The following is a 16903-nucleotide window of genomic DNA, read 5'->3' as shown; positions in this document are numbered from 1 at the left end:
AACCAAGCCAGCACCCATCCATTAGGCCAACACCAGGCTTATAGCATAGGTATTGGAACAAATGACTGACAGGTGATGACAAGTGTTTCTTGTTCCTCAGGTGTTTCTTGTTGTCGCGATTGTTTACACACAAATGAGATGTGAATATCTAGTCTTGGTTTTAGCCTTTGGAGTATGGCTTTGGAGTCAGCTGGCTTCAACCAACATGAAGACCAGAGTTCTGTCGATGAATGAAAATCAAGCAATTTGGAAGCTGAAAGAACAGAATAATTCAATTAGAACCAGAACACGAATATTGGACAGAACTACAAGTACAACAATTTGGAATATCTTTAAAAAGAAAGAAACCACTAATGTACTAAGCAATAAACAATGGCCAGGTCAGCCAAGGAAAACAACTACAGTTGATGACAGAAAAATCATCAGAGCTGTGAAGAAAAAACCTAAAACAACTATCAGTTGATCACCAACAACATCCCAAGTGCAGAGGTGAAAGTATCACAACTGACCATTCGCAGAAGACTTCGACAGCCGAATATCAAAGGCTACACCACAAGATGCAAACCTCTTAACACCAAAAATAGAAAGGCCAGATTAGAATTTGCCAAGAAGTACAGAGGTGAGCAAGTAAGAGTTCTGGAACAAAGTTTTATGGACAAACGAGACCAAGATAAACCTTTACCAAAGTGATGTAAAGGTGAAAGTGTGGAGAAAGGAAGGAACTGCATATGATCTAAAGCATACAACCTCATCTGTGAAGCATGGTGGAGGAAGTTTCATGGCTTGGGTTTGCATGGTTGCCTCTGGAACTGGCTCACTCATTTTTATTGATGATGTAACTAATGATGACAGCAACAGAATGAATTTGGAAGTGCACAGAAACATTATGTCTGCCTATGTACAAGAAAATTCCTCCAAACTCATTGGGCATTCACCATGCAGGAAGACAATAACCCAAAACACACTGCCAATGCAACCAAGGAGTTCATCATGGGGGAAAAGTGGAAGGTTTTTGACTGGCCAAGTCAATCTCCTGATTTAAATCCAATGGATCATTCATTTCACTTCCAGAAGAGCAGACTAAAGTCAGAAACCCCCAAAACATGTCTTTCAATCCTGACAAATCTCACACTCTCACTATGTCTCTCCGAAAATACCGTCTGGAAAACCCTCCCATCTACTTTCTCAACTATCCTCTTAAAGAAGTTCTGTCACTCAAGCTTTTGGGCTTCACTATCAGCCATGATCTTTCCTGGGAAAACCACATTTCCAAGCTGGCCTCCAAAGCCAGTCGCCGACTGGGCATCCTCCATCGTGTGAAGTCCTTCCTTGGCACTTCTGAGCTCGTCACCACATACAAGGCTTTCATCCGCAGCATGATGGAATACTGCTCTCCCCTCTGGGCCGGTGCTCCTGCCTCACACCTAGCTCGGCTTCACGCTGTAGAAACCAAAGCTTTCAGGATCATTGGTATCTCCCGTGATGAAGCTGATTCTGAAGGCCTTTCTCTCTCTCTCTCACCGCAGGCAGGTAGGTGGTATTTCTGTCTTCTACCAACTCCTCTCTGGCCTACCTCCCCCTGTTCTATCTGTGCTCTGTCCCACAAATATTCCTGTGGGATTCACAAGAGCCAGCAACCGTCTTCTGGTGAAATTCCCAAAATCAAGACTCTCTGATCATTTTCACTCTTTTATTCCTCTTTTCTCCCGCCTCTGGAACAACTACCACACTCACTTCAATCCCACTCCTCCTTCCAGGTCTTTAAAACAGCTGTTCACCACCATCTCTTATCTTCCCCATCCAAAACCTTGATATTTTCTACCCCCATTAATACACCCCAAATCCACCTCTTTCAATCTCCGACTTCATTCCTGAAATTCCTAGTAGTGGCAATTTGTTTTATACCGTGTACCCCTTCCCTCCCCCATACCCCCACCCCTCTCCCTTCCACAGATCCCCCAATGTCCCTGTTCTCTACTGTTGTGCTTGTGTGCTTTCCTCTCTCCCCCCATCTTGTCTCCCCCTCCCTTTATTGTTTTATGTGTCCAGTTTTGTTTTTTGTGTTTTATGTGCTAATGTGTGTATAATGTGCTAGCTCTTACACGAGCCTCGATCTTGTATACAATTTTTTTTTTAACTGAAAATGGCTGCAGTAAAGGCTTGGCAAAGCATCTCAAAGGAAGATACCAAGAGTTTGGTGATATAAATGAGTCACTATCGATGCAGTTATTACATGCAAGGGATATACAACCAAGTACTAACTATTTTACTACTTTCATTAACTTTAAGTTAATCTGTTCCAATACCTATGCTAACCTAAAATGGGGGGACTGAACCTAAAAAGTGTTATTGTTCTACAATGGTAAAACATATACTGTATGCATAGAAATACCAAGAAATATAAGCTGACTTCTGTGCTCTTGCCACGTATTCATTTTTTGATCTTGAATCCAAATTTCTTGGGTATATAGCAATAATAACAAATTTGACTTCACTGTTCCAATACTTATGGGGGGCACTATATAGTGGACCATGATACGAGCAGGAAAGAGCACTATTCATTTATCTAATTGCTTATAGTGAGGAAGGGAATGACATTTCGGTACTGATGGATTCTGTACTGGGAGTGTCCTGCAGCAGGGTTTGCACAGTCCTTGAAACTCCTTGAAATTCCTGGTAAAATGTAAAAGCAATGTTGTCTTGGGGCTTGGGAGGAGGGTTGATGACTTGGGGTTTATAGGGTTAGGGGGGGTTGTTGACCTGGGGTTGTTTGAGGGGGGGGGGGGGGGTTGAGGACTCAGTCACATTTTGTGTTGTGTGGATGTTCCACGGGTACCTGCTTGTATTGGTAAATTGTTTGTAAAATCTTCTGAGAGTCCAAGAGATGTGACAGAAGCTGGTGGTTAATGATGCTACAAAAGGTACAATTTGAAATGGTTCTGTGGTATAACATGCTCGTATATTTTGGCTCGTATTGGTATGCATGTATTATTGAAATATTGAATGGAATATGGACTAACAAAAAACAAACTAGAACGACACTCGAGAGAGAGTACATACAGTACTTCCGCCAGACTGAACATTTTAAGTTTTCTTCCCCACTGATAGGCCGGATTCCCGGAACTTAACCAAATCTAATTGGATTGTTCTTGTCACCTACCCAACTCATCCTTGACATTTTGTCATAGTCTGTCCACAACTCTTTCAAATATCATGTTATGTATCATTTTGACCCAATCTCTCAATGATGAAGAATCATTTTTTGTTTTTAATGTTAGTATCCGGTTCCAGATCTTCACCAAAATCGAGTCAATTCATCCTTGTCTGACACCCAACCTTTCCAACAAATTTTGTCCGAATCAGTCCATAATTTTTTGAGATATCGTGCTCACAGACAGACAGGGATGAAAACGCCTTCAATGGCAGAGGTAACTGGATGGTATTCATAGAATACTTACCCAGCGCAGTCAACTTGTTCCGAGCCAACTCTTCTGTTTTTGAACATTTTTTTCCCTTTGATCCAATATGGCTGCCAGACCACGTGAGTGATGATATCATAAATTTATATTCTCTAATATAATTGTTGCATAGATCACGCTCAATACATTTCAACCTGATCAGACTAAGCGTTGTCCCTTTCGAATTATGACGTCATAATTATGCCACCAATGACGTCATCGTTAGCAACACCTATTAGGGCTGCAGATTGAGCATGAAAATGAGGGTGAAGTGGCAACTAGTTTCCTACCAGCTAATTTTGATATTTTTATAAAGTATGGCCCTGACTACTTCACACACCAAAAATACCCAGAATCCCCTTGGGGGAACATGTTCAAGTGACGTCATCAAGATGGCCTCCATTTTTATTAAGTTTTTGTATTTTATTTTTGCTTTGAGGGTCCCTGTGTCCTGATCTGTAATAAAATGATACCAGCATCTGATTTAAATATTATATTTAATAATATTAATATTTAATAATATTTAAAAATAATATTATTAATTATATTTAATAATATTTAAAATAATATTTAAATAATAAATTAATTTAAATGCTTCAGCATGATGCATGCATGCAAATACAATGCATGCATGCAATGCATTTAAATGCATTTAAATTAATTTAATAATTTAATTTAAATATTTAACTAATATTTAAATAATATTTATATTAAACGCAGCTGATGCATTAAGATCAATTTCTTGGGTATTAGGGTATTCAGTTGTTGGTTGTAATTTTTCTATGTCTCTGCGAATAATACTAACTGCACGGTGCAGTATTTGGGAATCATTTTTGTAATCAGAACCATTGTTGTAAGCACATTCTCACGAACTTCTGCTGGCTTCATATTCGCTGCTGTAGGTTTTATTCCTTTCTTTTTATTCTCTGGTTCTCCACAAATGAAACAGTGGTCATCCCAGGAAAAGGCTGATGTTTTTTCTCTTGACAGTAAAACTACTATATAAAAGGTTAGGTACCACGTCAGCACCTGTACACAATGCCAAACTTTACAATTTTGGCAGCCATTTTGATGACGTCATTTAAGCATGTTCCCTGTCATGTATGCAGTGCAAATGTTCACCGTTGTATCCCTACACCGGGACCGGGTTGTATCCCTACGCCAGAGCTCGGATGGCGCTGCTGTGAATCGGGCCTTGATTGGCAGAGTGAATAAACGCGTACGACAATTGATCGCAGTTTGTCGAGATACTTTACATGGCGACGAAGGTAAACATCTAGACCATGACATCTTTCGGCCATATCGATGAATTCGACCCTCATGAGGGGGATTTTGACACGTATTCTGAGCGTTTGTCTTTCTACTTCGAGGCGAACGGCATTGCGACCGAAGGCCTGATGAAGGCCGTCTTCCTGTCCGTTTGCGGAGGTGAGACGTTCACACTCGTTAAAAACCTGATTCGGCCTCGGACAATCCAGGAGCTCACGTATGCAGAGCTCAAGGCCGCTTTGAAGGAACATTGCAACCCATCTCCTTCAGTCATCCTGTGTCGGTTTAATTTTTACATGTGCAGACAGCAGCAAGGTCAGTTGATCGCAGACTTCATTGCACACCTCAAAAAACTGTCACATCTGTGTGAGTTTGGGGACACGATTGATGACATGCTTCGTGATTTGCTGGTGGTTGGCATGTCCGATGACCGCACTCGTAGACGCCTGCTTGCTGAGAGAAGACTGACGTTCCAAAATGCCAGAGACACCGCAATTTCCATGGAAAGTGCTGAACGCAACGCTACAAGCATCGGTGCCACTCGCTCATCTGGTACCAGCCCTGCTGTGAATCGGTTGGATCATGTTCAGCCACAACGTTGGAACAAGGCTCCTCGTCAGAAGCCAGTGCAGTCTCAAACCCACAACAACTGTTTTCGGTGCAACGGAAAGCACCCTCCGGAGACGTGTCGGTTCAAAGATGCCACCTGCCATTTCTGTTCGAAAACTGGCCATATTGCTCCAGCTTGCATCACTCGCAAATCGGGAAAAGGAAAAGCTGCTGACAAGATTCATCAGTTTATCGGTTCGGAGGAACCCGAGCTTGACCAGGTGAGCTCTGTTTCCGACAACTCAGAATCGTATGACCTGCTTCATATTGATTCTCACCATAGGCGGGACCCTCTTCTTGCCAATGTTGTCGTCAACAATCGACCATTGCAAATGGAGGTCGACACTGGTGCGGCCGTCTCGCTCATCAGCCATGCTGTTTTCACAAACCTGTGGAGTGATGCTGACCGACCCCATCTGAAACCTACTACCTATGGACTCTCCACCTATACAGGTGAGAAGATTGTTCCCTGCGGTACATGTGATGTCACGGTGGGCTACGATAACAGTGAGTTTCACCTACCCCTGATCGTCATTCCTGGAAAGGGCCCTTCCTTACTCGGCAGGAACTGGTTGAGCATAATTCGACTGAAGTGGGAAAGCATTCATCAACTCCGGGCAGCCAATGTTTCTCCTACCGCAGCATACACACTCAAAAATGTGCTGGATACGTACCCGGATGTCTTCAAGGATGAGCTTGGAACCTTGAAAGGACATACGGCTAAACTCAGGGTTGACCGGGATGCCAATCCTATATTTTGCAGGGCTCGCCCAGTCCCTTTCGCCCTGCGTGAGCGGATTGACAAGGAACTGGATCATCTTGAAAATCTGGGGATCATCGAGCAAATCCAGTATGCCGAATGGGCGGCGCCCATCGTTCCAGTCATAAAATCGGACCAGTCCATCCGCATATGTGGAGATTATAAAATGACCGTGAACAGGTGTTCTTCATTGGATAAATATCCAATCCCGAGGATCGAAGACCTCTATGCTCGTCTCACGGGAGGCAAGACTTTTACGAAACTCGATCTCAAATCCGCCTATCTACAGCTCTGCTTGGACGAGAATTCGAAACAGTATCTTACCATCAACACGCATCGTGGGTTGTATAGGTACCACCGACTTAGTTTTGGAGTGAAATCTGCACCTGGAATTTATCAGCGTGTCATGGACAGTTTGTTTGCTGCCGAACGCAACGTCGTTTGTTACCAGGATGATATTCTGGTTACTGGTCGTACGGACGCGGAACATCTACAGAACCTGGAGAGAGTTCTGAAGAAGATTTCGGACTCCGGCCTACGTTTGCGTCGAGACAAGTGCAAGTTTATGGTGCCATCAGTCACGTACCTGGGTCATACGATTGATGCCGAGGGTCTACACCCGACAGATGAGAAAGTCCGAGCTATCAAGGATGCTCCTTCTCCACGAGATGTGACCGAATTGAAGTCATACCTCGGTTTGCTTCAGTTCTATGGTCGTTACATCCCGAATGTGACCGACGTTTTGGGCCCCCTTTATCGGCTTTTGAGGAAAGGAGTCTCCTGGAGCTGGGGGTCTAGTGAACAATCAGCATTCCAGACCTCTAAGGATCTGCTCAAATCGTCCAATGTTCTCGTTCATTTTGATCCAGAGAAGGATCTTGTGCTGACATGCGATGCTTGTCGGTATGGAGTGGGGAGTGTATTATCGCACGTGATGCCTGATGGTACAGAAAGACCGGTTGCATTTGCATCCAGAACGTTGACCCCGGCAGAGAAAAACTATTCCCAACTTGACAAGGAAGGATTGGGAATCGTTTTCGGCGTTGGCAAATTTCGCCAGTACCTTCTTGGACATCATTTCACGATTCGCACTGATCACAAGCCGCTGATCAGTCTGTTTGGTCCAACTAAGGCGACATCTGACACACTACCGCCCAGGATCATCCGCTGGTCCCTGTTTCTCGCTGCTTATGACTACACCATATGTTATAAGCCCGGTTCGTCTATCACAAATGCAGATGCCATGAGTCGGTTACCCCTTCCAGAATCCGTTGATGATTCGCCTACACCAGGATCCATTATCGCACTGATGGATCATCTGGAAGATTGTGCTGTCGATTCTGGCCAGATCCGCACTCATACTCGACGAGACCCCGTTCTGTCCAGAACTGTCCAGGCTGTACAGCTTGGATGGCATTTGCTACCTGAGGGTGACCCAGATTTTGCGGCTTTTAAAGCACGTAAAAACGAACTCGGCGTGGAAAATGGTTGCCTACTCTGGGGATGTCGTGTCGTGATCCCCAAAAATCTGCGTTCCAGGGTCATGGATGAAATCCATGACTGTCACCCCGGGATTGTGAAGATGAAGTCACTCGCCAGAAACTATGTGTGGTGGCCGAATCTTGATGCTGATATCGAACATCATGTTCGACATTGTTACCCCTGCCAGAGCACCCGGAATACACCTGCGAAAGCGCCACTGCATCCCTGGGAATGGCCCAGCGAACCGTGGCATCGCCTACATCTCGATTATGCCGGGCCTATTAACGGCAGCATGATTCTAATAATTACGGACGCGCACACAAAATGGATTGATGCCTATGTGACGCGTGGTACTACGTCAGCCATTGTCATCGAAAGACTCAGACGCTGTTTCGCCACTCATGGTCTGCCCAGGATGATCGTGAGTGATAACGGTTCGTGTTTTTCCAGTACCGAGTTTGCCAAGTTCACACGTCGGAACGGCATCAAACATAAGTTTGTCAGCCCACATCACCAGGCTTCAAATGGCTTGGCCGAACGATCCGTGGGAATCATCAAATCCGGATTGCAGAAACTTCAGGAGGGAACCCTGGAAACAAAGCTGTCTCGTCTCCTGTTCAAATACCGCATCACGCCACAATCAACAACCGGTGCAGCTCCGTCTGAGTTATTGATGAAACGACACTTGAGATCGACACTTGACAATCTCAAACCAGACATATCATCAAATGTTTATCAGAGCCAGCTTAATCAAAAGTTGGTGCACGATAAGACGTCCAACAGTCGATGTATCAACATTGGAGATCCAGTGTTTGCCCGAAATTTTGGTGCAGGTGCGACGTGGCTACCGGGAGACATCATCGAGAAGCCAGGTCCACTGTCCAGTGTGATTCGCCTGCAGGACGGCCGCAAAATTCGTCGACATCAGGACCACATAACCTACCGTCACTGTGAGTCGATGGAGCCTGTAGCATCGTCACAGTCAGGACAACAGTTCGACCCGCCACTGCCGGAGATCGTCGTGGCCGCTCCAGCCAGCTCGGATGCCCCGAAAACCTCTGCAAACGCTACACCCTTCGTGGAGACCAAAGGAATCACTTCGGACTCTGTATCCACTGGTACACCGCGACCCAAAGGAATCACCTCGGACTCTGTATCCACTGGTACACCGCGACGCTCAATGCGTGAGAGAAAAGCACCCGACCGGTTGAATCTTTGAAGATGTTTTTTTTCACGTTGACACATGTTCTATTTTCACGTATTTTCATTATTCTCATAACCGTTTGCACACATATTTTCACATGTTTTGGAAATGTTGCTTTTGAAATGTCAATTCTGGAAATCTAGCACGTATATTGCTCTTGGTAATTTTGGACTTAAAGGGGAGGATGTCATGTATGCAGTGCAAATGTTCACCGTTGTATCCCTACACCGGGACCGGGTTGTATCCCTACGCCAGAGCTCGGATGGCGCTGCTGTGAATCGGGCCTTGATTGGCAGAGTGAATAAACGCGTACGACAATTGATCGCAGTTTGTCGAGATACTTTACATTCCCCAGAGGTATTCTCGGTATTTTTGGTTTGTGAACTTGTCGAGGCCCCTTTATAAAAATACCAAAAGTAGCTGGTCGGAAGCTAGTTGCCAGTTCCGCGATTTTTAAGGCACTTTTTGACAATAATCTGCAGCCCTATATTCCCCATATGGAGTTCTTTACAATGAGCCATGTTTCAATTTTTTCCATGCAGCTGTTTTGGAGATATGGAGGTGCAACATTTTTTGGTTTTTCAAAGATGGCGCCTGTACCACATGACCTATGACGTCATGATTATGATTAAAATATTCTACAGGAGGAGGTGCTCCTATGGTGAAAATTTCGTGTCCAACCAACAGTTGAGAAAAAAAAATTCACAATGATCGGATAAGTGTTGTACTTGTCGAATTTTGACGTCATAACGAAGGCACCGATGACATCATCATTAACATATCTTATCCCACAAGGGGAGTACTTGACAATGAGCATGTTTCAATTATTTCCATGGAGTGGTTTCGGAGATATAGAGATGCAACTGTTTTCGATTTTTTCCAAGATGGTGTCTGTACCACGTGACCTATGACGTTATAATTATCATTTAAAAATTCTCGGAGGAGCCGCACATATTCTGAAAATTTCGTGTTCATCGGACTAACAGTTGCAGAGGGAAAAAAAAATTCATACTGATCAGATCAAGCGTTGTACTTGTCGAATTATGACGTCATAATGGAGGCACCTATGACATCATCATTAACATATCTTATTTCCCATGGGGTGTACTTGACAATGAGCCATGTTTCAATATTTTCCATTAAGCGGTTTGGGAGATATAGAGGTGTAACTTTTTTCCAAGATGGCGTCTGTACCACGTGACCGATGACGTCATAATTATCAGCAAAAACATCTACTGGCAGAGGCGCTCCTACGGTAAAAATTCATGTCAATCGGACCAACAGTTGCCGAGAAAATGAATTTTAAAAATGCAGACACGCACGTATGGCACACGTACGCAACCGAATGCCAAACCCTGCTTTTCGCATCGCGCACACAGGGTAACAAGGTTTCATTCTTATTATTGTGGTTTATTCCAATATCACTTGTTACATAAAACATTTGTATTAAAAGTCCAGGAAAAGTTTTTGGTTTTGGAAATTTGATTTTCAATGGCTGTGAAAACCATGTGCAGAAGATAGGGAAGTGAATCACTCATGGAAGAGCAGTGAAAGTGATCACTTTGTGCAAGGTTTAAAAACTGTCACGGATATCTTCAGACTCAGTTGCAGAAGAGATTCGTATATTGTTTAGGAGTTGAGAAGATCAAGTGTTCTAAAACGAATTTTTTTAGTAAAGGAAAGGGTGGGGATAGACAGGGATAGGTTGGGGCCCGAGATTTGAAAGTATAGTAGTAGCCGAACGATTTCTATTTGTATTGAGCATTGATGAAACGGGTGAATGAGGCTGATCGCCATGGGAAAATGAACAATTGGATGTTGACTATTGAAACAATAGCTATCGGTTGAATAAGCAAATGTCGATATATTGGACATGCAAAAATGAGTGAGAGTTGATGGTAGTCAGGGGATGGGGGTGAGAGAAATAGGGAAAAAAGGATGTGCGGAGAACAGGGAATTAAAATGTTCCACATGCGATATTTTGTGTTTGGAAAGAAATCGTTTCGACCGATCCTGTAAGGGTTAGGGGTAGTTTGTAGTTCAAAACACCAAAGTGCTTCATTTTGCTTCGCAAGGACGATCAATTTACCCGTTGTACAACCACTTCGATCAGCTGGCAGATGTAAAGGCTCGCACCCAAGCCCTATTGCAACACAAAGCTCTTTGGGGCATAGGGCCTGTTGATTACAAGTCAGTTCATTATAGCCAATCAATATTATATGCACGAGTCATTAACACAAAAAATTGTGGAGATGCTGATTTGTTGAGTAAGACCAACTAAGTGGAACCTTTGCTGTAACTGTTGAAAATGTAACTTTTCTGGAAAAAGATTCTTCCATCAGGTTGAATTTTGTCCATCATCTTCGGTGCTTCCTGCGGTTAGTCGTGTACACGAGATATTGAATGCAGGATCGATAAGCCATTTGGCACGTATCGTATCCGCGTCCTATTTTTTAAAATCTTTTTATCAATGGTGATATCAAGCTCATGGAAGAGGTTGTAAAGGGTGTTTCCCTAAAGAATGCCTTTTTTCCCCGAAACGAATCATCAGGTCGGGAAAAAAGGCATTCATTAGGGAAACACCCTTTACATCAAATGCATGGTGGAAAGGACATGAGGAGACGTAGGGCCCTATGCCTCACTTTCGTATTCACTTGAATTACAAGGATGTTTGTTAACTTTGGAATCAACACAGTACATGGGATTTGAACTCCAGGTTCCCAGCATCATGAGATATGTGCAATGGGGCTTAAGATGGGAATGCTAAATAGGCCAATGTATGTAATTTAAGTTTTTCTCAAAACCTTTGCATTCTATTTTATCTAACCTCAATATACCATTTACCTGATTAATCAGGAGGGTCCATATGGTATTAGTCCTAGCTTATGGGCCTGCTATTTGCAATTCTAGCAGAGCCGCATATTTTGCATCCACGTGATTACAGATGGGACGGGTGGCTAAGTGTCACTGCTGAAGCCGGACCCTCACCATCGTTTTTCTTTAAATCCAGTCGTGCTGCAGTGTTGTCAAAAAGGTCACAGTTAGATCCCTTTAATCAAACATGTCAATTTACATTGTGGGGGTGTATGGCAGGGTTAAGGGAACCCACACGCATGTTGTATGGGTTCGTTTCAATTTCTGTGCACTGTTCCACTGCTTTTGGTAATTTTGTGTTGGCAGAGATGCTAACGCATACTTAACCACCCTGCACAGGTCTGCTGTAACATCCGGTCTCATTCATCCCTCGGTAATATTAGCATCAATTACTAACCCGTAAATGTAGGCAAGTCTGTTGATTAACATAGGCAACCCTTCTTCCAGGCCAAGTTTGCTTCCGCCTGCTAAACGTGTAAGCGACAATGCACTAAGGGGCATTTGTCAACTTCAGAGATCTTGATGTGCAGAGACCATAAAGCCTTCCGTGGCGACTCTTCAGTGAAATGAAAATCATGACTAATTACGCTGGTTCTTCAAGGGACAGTTTGCTGTCCTGTTGCCCTCACCCTAACACTGCTGCCCTTGACGACTTCTAGCACACGTTGATGTAGCAGCTCCGCAAATGGAGCACGATCGTAAACGTCAATGGAGTTTTGTCTTCAAAGCCAAACTTTCATGTCCACGTCTTGATATCGACAGTCGACTGATGATTCAAACCACGACTCCTTTTGCCTCCACACCGTAAGCATTGTGATTGCATTTCCAGAGCTGGTATGCAGAACGAGTTGTGAGAAAAAAGGGGCAAACGAGAATTCTTTTCTGGAATGTGGCCTTTTGTTTCCGCACAACCGAAGGGTCTTTGCACCAGCAGGCCGTGAAAGGCAGGCTTTGGCCTCACCTTGGTAACGTCACGTAGGGCATGCCATGACCCCTGACCTCTTAGCTTCGAGCCGATTTCCAATGGGAAATGGCCACCTCCATTGTGGCACGAGCGATCGGTAAGGAAGGCACGTACGGGCAAGGATGTTAGCGACAGTCATCCGTGCACATGCGGGCACGACATTACGAGTTTGCACAGGCCCTCCGTAGCTGGAAAACATTCCAGCACTTTTATGCTTGAGTATTCCGAGTAGATGCAAAGCTTTGTCGTTTTCACTGATGTTTGAGAAGCCCTTCTTGGAGCGAAGGCGAAAGCCGTGTTAAAAGTCACAACAAGACACCTTTGAAGAACCACCATTCTCTCGAGCAACCGCGGTATGATGAACGTCGGACTAACAAAGCATGTTGCCGTGCCTACCTAACGGGTTCATGAATCTCTCTCGGTGATTATGATATAGTCGGTTTCCTTTACTTCTGACCAGAGGGAACTTTATCAAAGTTTCGAACTCATTCCTGGCTTTGCCTTCCACTTTGCCTGTGTAACCGCAGGCTAAATGCACGGCTGGTTTCGATCACCGAGCTCTCGGGTTTGGTGTCATATATCACTCCAGCAGTGATGCAACCCAGCAAATGTCTGTTATATTTCCATTTCCAACAGAGAAAACTACTTAGCATCATATCCAGTTGCCTTTCATGGATCTTACATCAGCCTGTATCCATTTTCTTTTGAAGGACCCTAATTCATCAGGGCAAAAGTGACTGAGATCTGCCGCTCCAACCATCAGCCACATCTCATTTCACACGGTAGTTGACATACTCTTATCAACTTTTCGTTGATAGAATCCTTTTTTAAGTATTCTTGTGCTATTTGAGAATTGTTTTTATAACTCGTGCAGGAAGTTGAATGTTCTCAGGCTTGGAACATTGTAAACACAGGCTTTGATTCCCAAGGTCACAGCAGCTGACCCTGAAGGTTACAAGCCGTGTTCTTGGCGGATGGAGCCAATTTTAACGTTTTGCCCTTTGACCCCAAATATGGCGCCAAAGGGTTTCTGCTTTCATGCAAAATGCCTTGCACAAAAGTGCATAGATACGAGATGGGACGGACGAGCACAAATGGTACTTTAAAAAAAAAAATTCAAGTCAAGGCAACAGTTAATACTTTATCATCGAAGTAAGCATGGTCATGATACGTGTTGACTTTTAAAAGTTGAACTTTTCTGTCTACTCCAATTTTTTTTTTCCTTAAATTTGCTTTCCTTTCCTACCTTTTTTTCCATCCACTCTCCTATATCTGATAATGTAACACTCTTTTCCCATGCCCGCTCAGGAGGCTACATCAGCTTCGATGGAGCATGGCGTGTACAGGGAATACTTTCGACATCCCGTTCTCTTGGAGACTCTGACCTCAAGGCCAATGGGATTGTCATCGCAGAGCCCGAGATTGCAACGTTTGATCCGATCTCCTTGCACTCCCGTCTTGTGCTCCTTGCCTCACCGGGCTTGTGGGATGCCATCTCGGGCGAGGCGGCTTGTGGCTTCCTCTCTTTGCAGCTAGCCGAGCCAGGTTTTGGAGCAGAAGGCCTCGCAAGGCAAGCAGCCTCCAAGGCTAGTGCTGACTCGCTTGCTGTCATGGTGGTTAAGACGAACAGAGATAACAGTGGAACAGTGTCCTAACTGGGAAGCCTCACAACGTTTTGGCTGCTTTAAAAAAGGCAGTGGGAAGAAACTATTGCGTGCACGCATGCACACATACACATACACATACATACATACACATACATACATACACACACACACACACACACACATACACATGCGCACGCACACGCACATGCACATACGCACACGCACACCTGAATCAGGCTAGATTACTAATATACAGAGTATTAAATAATATCAAACAATATCTTTCATGGAAAAATAAAATCTCACTGTCTTGCGAATAAGAAGCAGAAATTACTCCGTTTGAGAGGGATATTCCAGCATTTATCTGGATTCGAATTCCATCAAATAAATGCCCAGTGGATTTAGTGTCTCAATCTTAAATTAACAAACAAGAGCAGCATTACAATTATCGTTAGGCCTATGTGAGGCTTGCAAAACATCTGGGGCAAATTGTCTCGATGGTCGGCTTAGTGCAGGCGTGGTCTGAAGCTTTGGGCCAAAGGTACGAGGGGCATGGGTTCAAAAGAATACCTGTCGTTGTTAAAAGCTGCACATATTAGCTAAAATTTGTGATGGTGGTTTGTTTTGTTTTGCATTTTAATTTCATGCTTTTTCCATTTTGCGTTTCAAAGTCATGCTTAACCTCAGGCTCAGGCTTACCGGGCTGCATGCTTTTGTGCCTAAAGTCATCTCACACTGGTGCTCTCTGAACTCCACTTTACAGTTCAAACACTGATCAGCAACACCGTGCAGACTAAATGCAGCAGGATCTTTTATCATGATGATTGCATGAAGTGAAATCCCACCACGATTTAATAACAAAATGGTGATGTGAAACTGCGATACTGCTTGTCGGGTTGCGCAATGCCGTTTACCGTGTTGTGCGATGCCACTTGCCACGTTGTGCATTGCCGAGATGCATGCAATTGCACCTTCCATGTTGCGAAATACCGCTTGCTGTTGCGCGCTTCTGCTTGTTGGGTTGCGTGATTCTGGTTGCTGTGTTGTGTGATGTTACTTGCCATGTTGTGCAATGCCGCTTGCAGTGTTGCGCGATTGTGCTATGCTGCGATGCCACTTGCGCAGGTTGCGTGCAGTTGTGCCTTCCATATTGCGAAATACCGCGTGCCGCATTGCTGGTCAGTTTTATTCATAGAATACCTACCCTGCGCAGTCAAATTGTTGCGAGCCAACTCTTCTGTTTTTGAACATTTTTTTATTTGATCCAATATGGCTGCCAGCCCACGTGAGCGATGACGTCATAAATTTATATTCTCTCATGTAATTGTTGCATAGATCACTCTCAATACATTTAAAACTGATCAGACTGGTCAGCCATGCCTCTGCTATATAGTGCAATGCCGCTTGCCACATTGTGAGATGCTGCTTTCCATGTTGCACAATGCCGCTTTCCACATTGTGCGTTGCGCGATGCCACTTGCCGTGTGATGCCGCGTTTCCCGATGCCGATTTATACATTGCATGTTTCCGCTTGCAGCATTGAGTGGTGATGCTTGCCACATTGCGCAATGCCGCTTTGCACATTGTGTGATGCCGCTTGCTGCTTGGCATGATGCCGTTCGCTGCTTGGCATGATGCCGTTCATCATTGTGCAAATCCGCTTGCCACATTGCACGGTGCTGCGATGCCCCTTGCTGCATTGTGCGATGCCGGTTACAACATTGTGCAATGCCACTTAGTGCATTGCGTGATGCCGCTTACTGCGTTGCGTGATGCCGCTTACTGCGTTCCGTGATGCCGCTTACTGCGTTGCACAATGCTGCGATGCACTTTGCCACATTGCGCGATGCCAGTTACCGCGTTGCGCGATGCAACTTACCGCATTGTGCATTGCCACTTGCCATTGCCATGATGCATTGCCTCTTGTACAAGTGTGACTGACATGGTGACTGGTTTGCTGTACAGACTTTTAAGCTGTTATGTTTTAATATGTTCCATTTTACTTCCTTCTAAGGACACTAGAATTGTGACGAAGGAAAAACGACACAATTTCGACTGGCAACTAGAGTTGCGTGCACAATACGATGGTGAACTTACTTTGCCACATAATTGTAAATTCATTTGCCAATTCCATTGTAAATATAATATTCGTGTGCCAGCTATAAAAATAAAGCCTAAGTACAAGGCCATACCCTGGCTGCTGAAATGTCGAGAAATGATAGGAGAGCAGGAAAAATGCACTTTGCAACAGCTGCAAAGTGTATTTTTGGGAAAATGATAATGAATGTTGGAACTTGGAAACGACATGCAATAAATTATATTTTAAAAAGCAGGGAAATGCTTCGTTATTTATGCCGTCCAGTTCCTTCTGAATAGTATCCTTTGCAAGGCCAAAACGATCATTGAGGAGCAGGTAAATTTTGGCATTTGGAGGACCAGCAGGATAGCCTCGAGATACGCACACACACATCTACATTGTCTAGCATAGGTTTTTGTCCTATGCTATCTCTGACATATTTGTTCTTCTTTGTTCCTTTCACACTTCTTTCTACTTTTTCACATTTCTCGTTATTCATTCTAATTCTTGCTTTTTCTTTTATATAATCTCTTTTATCCTTTATTTCTCTCTTTATCGATCTGTCTGAGAAGTGAATTCTTGCAGAATTTTTTCTGTAA

The 16903-nt window shown here is 44.0% G+C and overlaps 1 protein-coding gene across 2 annotated transcripts in view; it reads left to right on the top strand.

Moving 5' to 3' along the window:
• LOC137432882 (protein phosphatase 1L) overlaps window positions 1-16559 on the top strand; it is a 239881-nt gene extending 223322 nt beyond the window's left edge. For both annotated transcript variants that reach the window (XM_068125173.2, XM_068125171.2), the window contains one exon: window positions 13929-16559. In XM_068125173.2, coding sequence (XP_067981274.1) covers window positions 13929-14275 — 347 coding nt within the window. In that variant the 3' untranslated portion in view covers window positions 14276-16559. The remainder of the gene's footprint in view (window positions 1-13928) is intronic.
• The last annotated feature ends 344 nt before the right edge of the window (window positions 16560-16903 follow it).

The sequence above is a fragment of the Myxine glutinosa genome, chromosome 8 (genome assembly GCF_964187855.1).
Source record: "Myxine glutinosa chromosome 8, kmMyxGlut1.1, whole genome shotgun sequence".
Taxonomy (NCBI): Eukaryota; Metazoa; Chordata; class Myxini; order Myxiniformes; family Myxinidae; genus Myxine; species Myxine glutinosa.
This window is presented reverse-complemented; position numbering and strand designations above follow the sequence as displayed.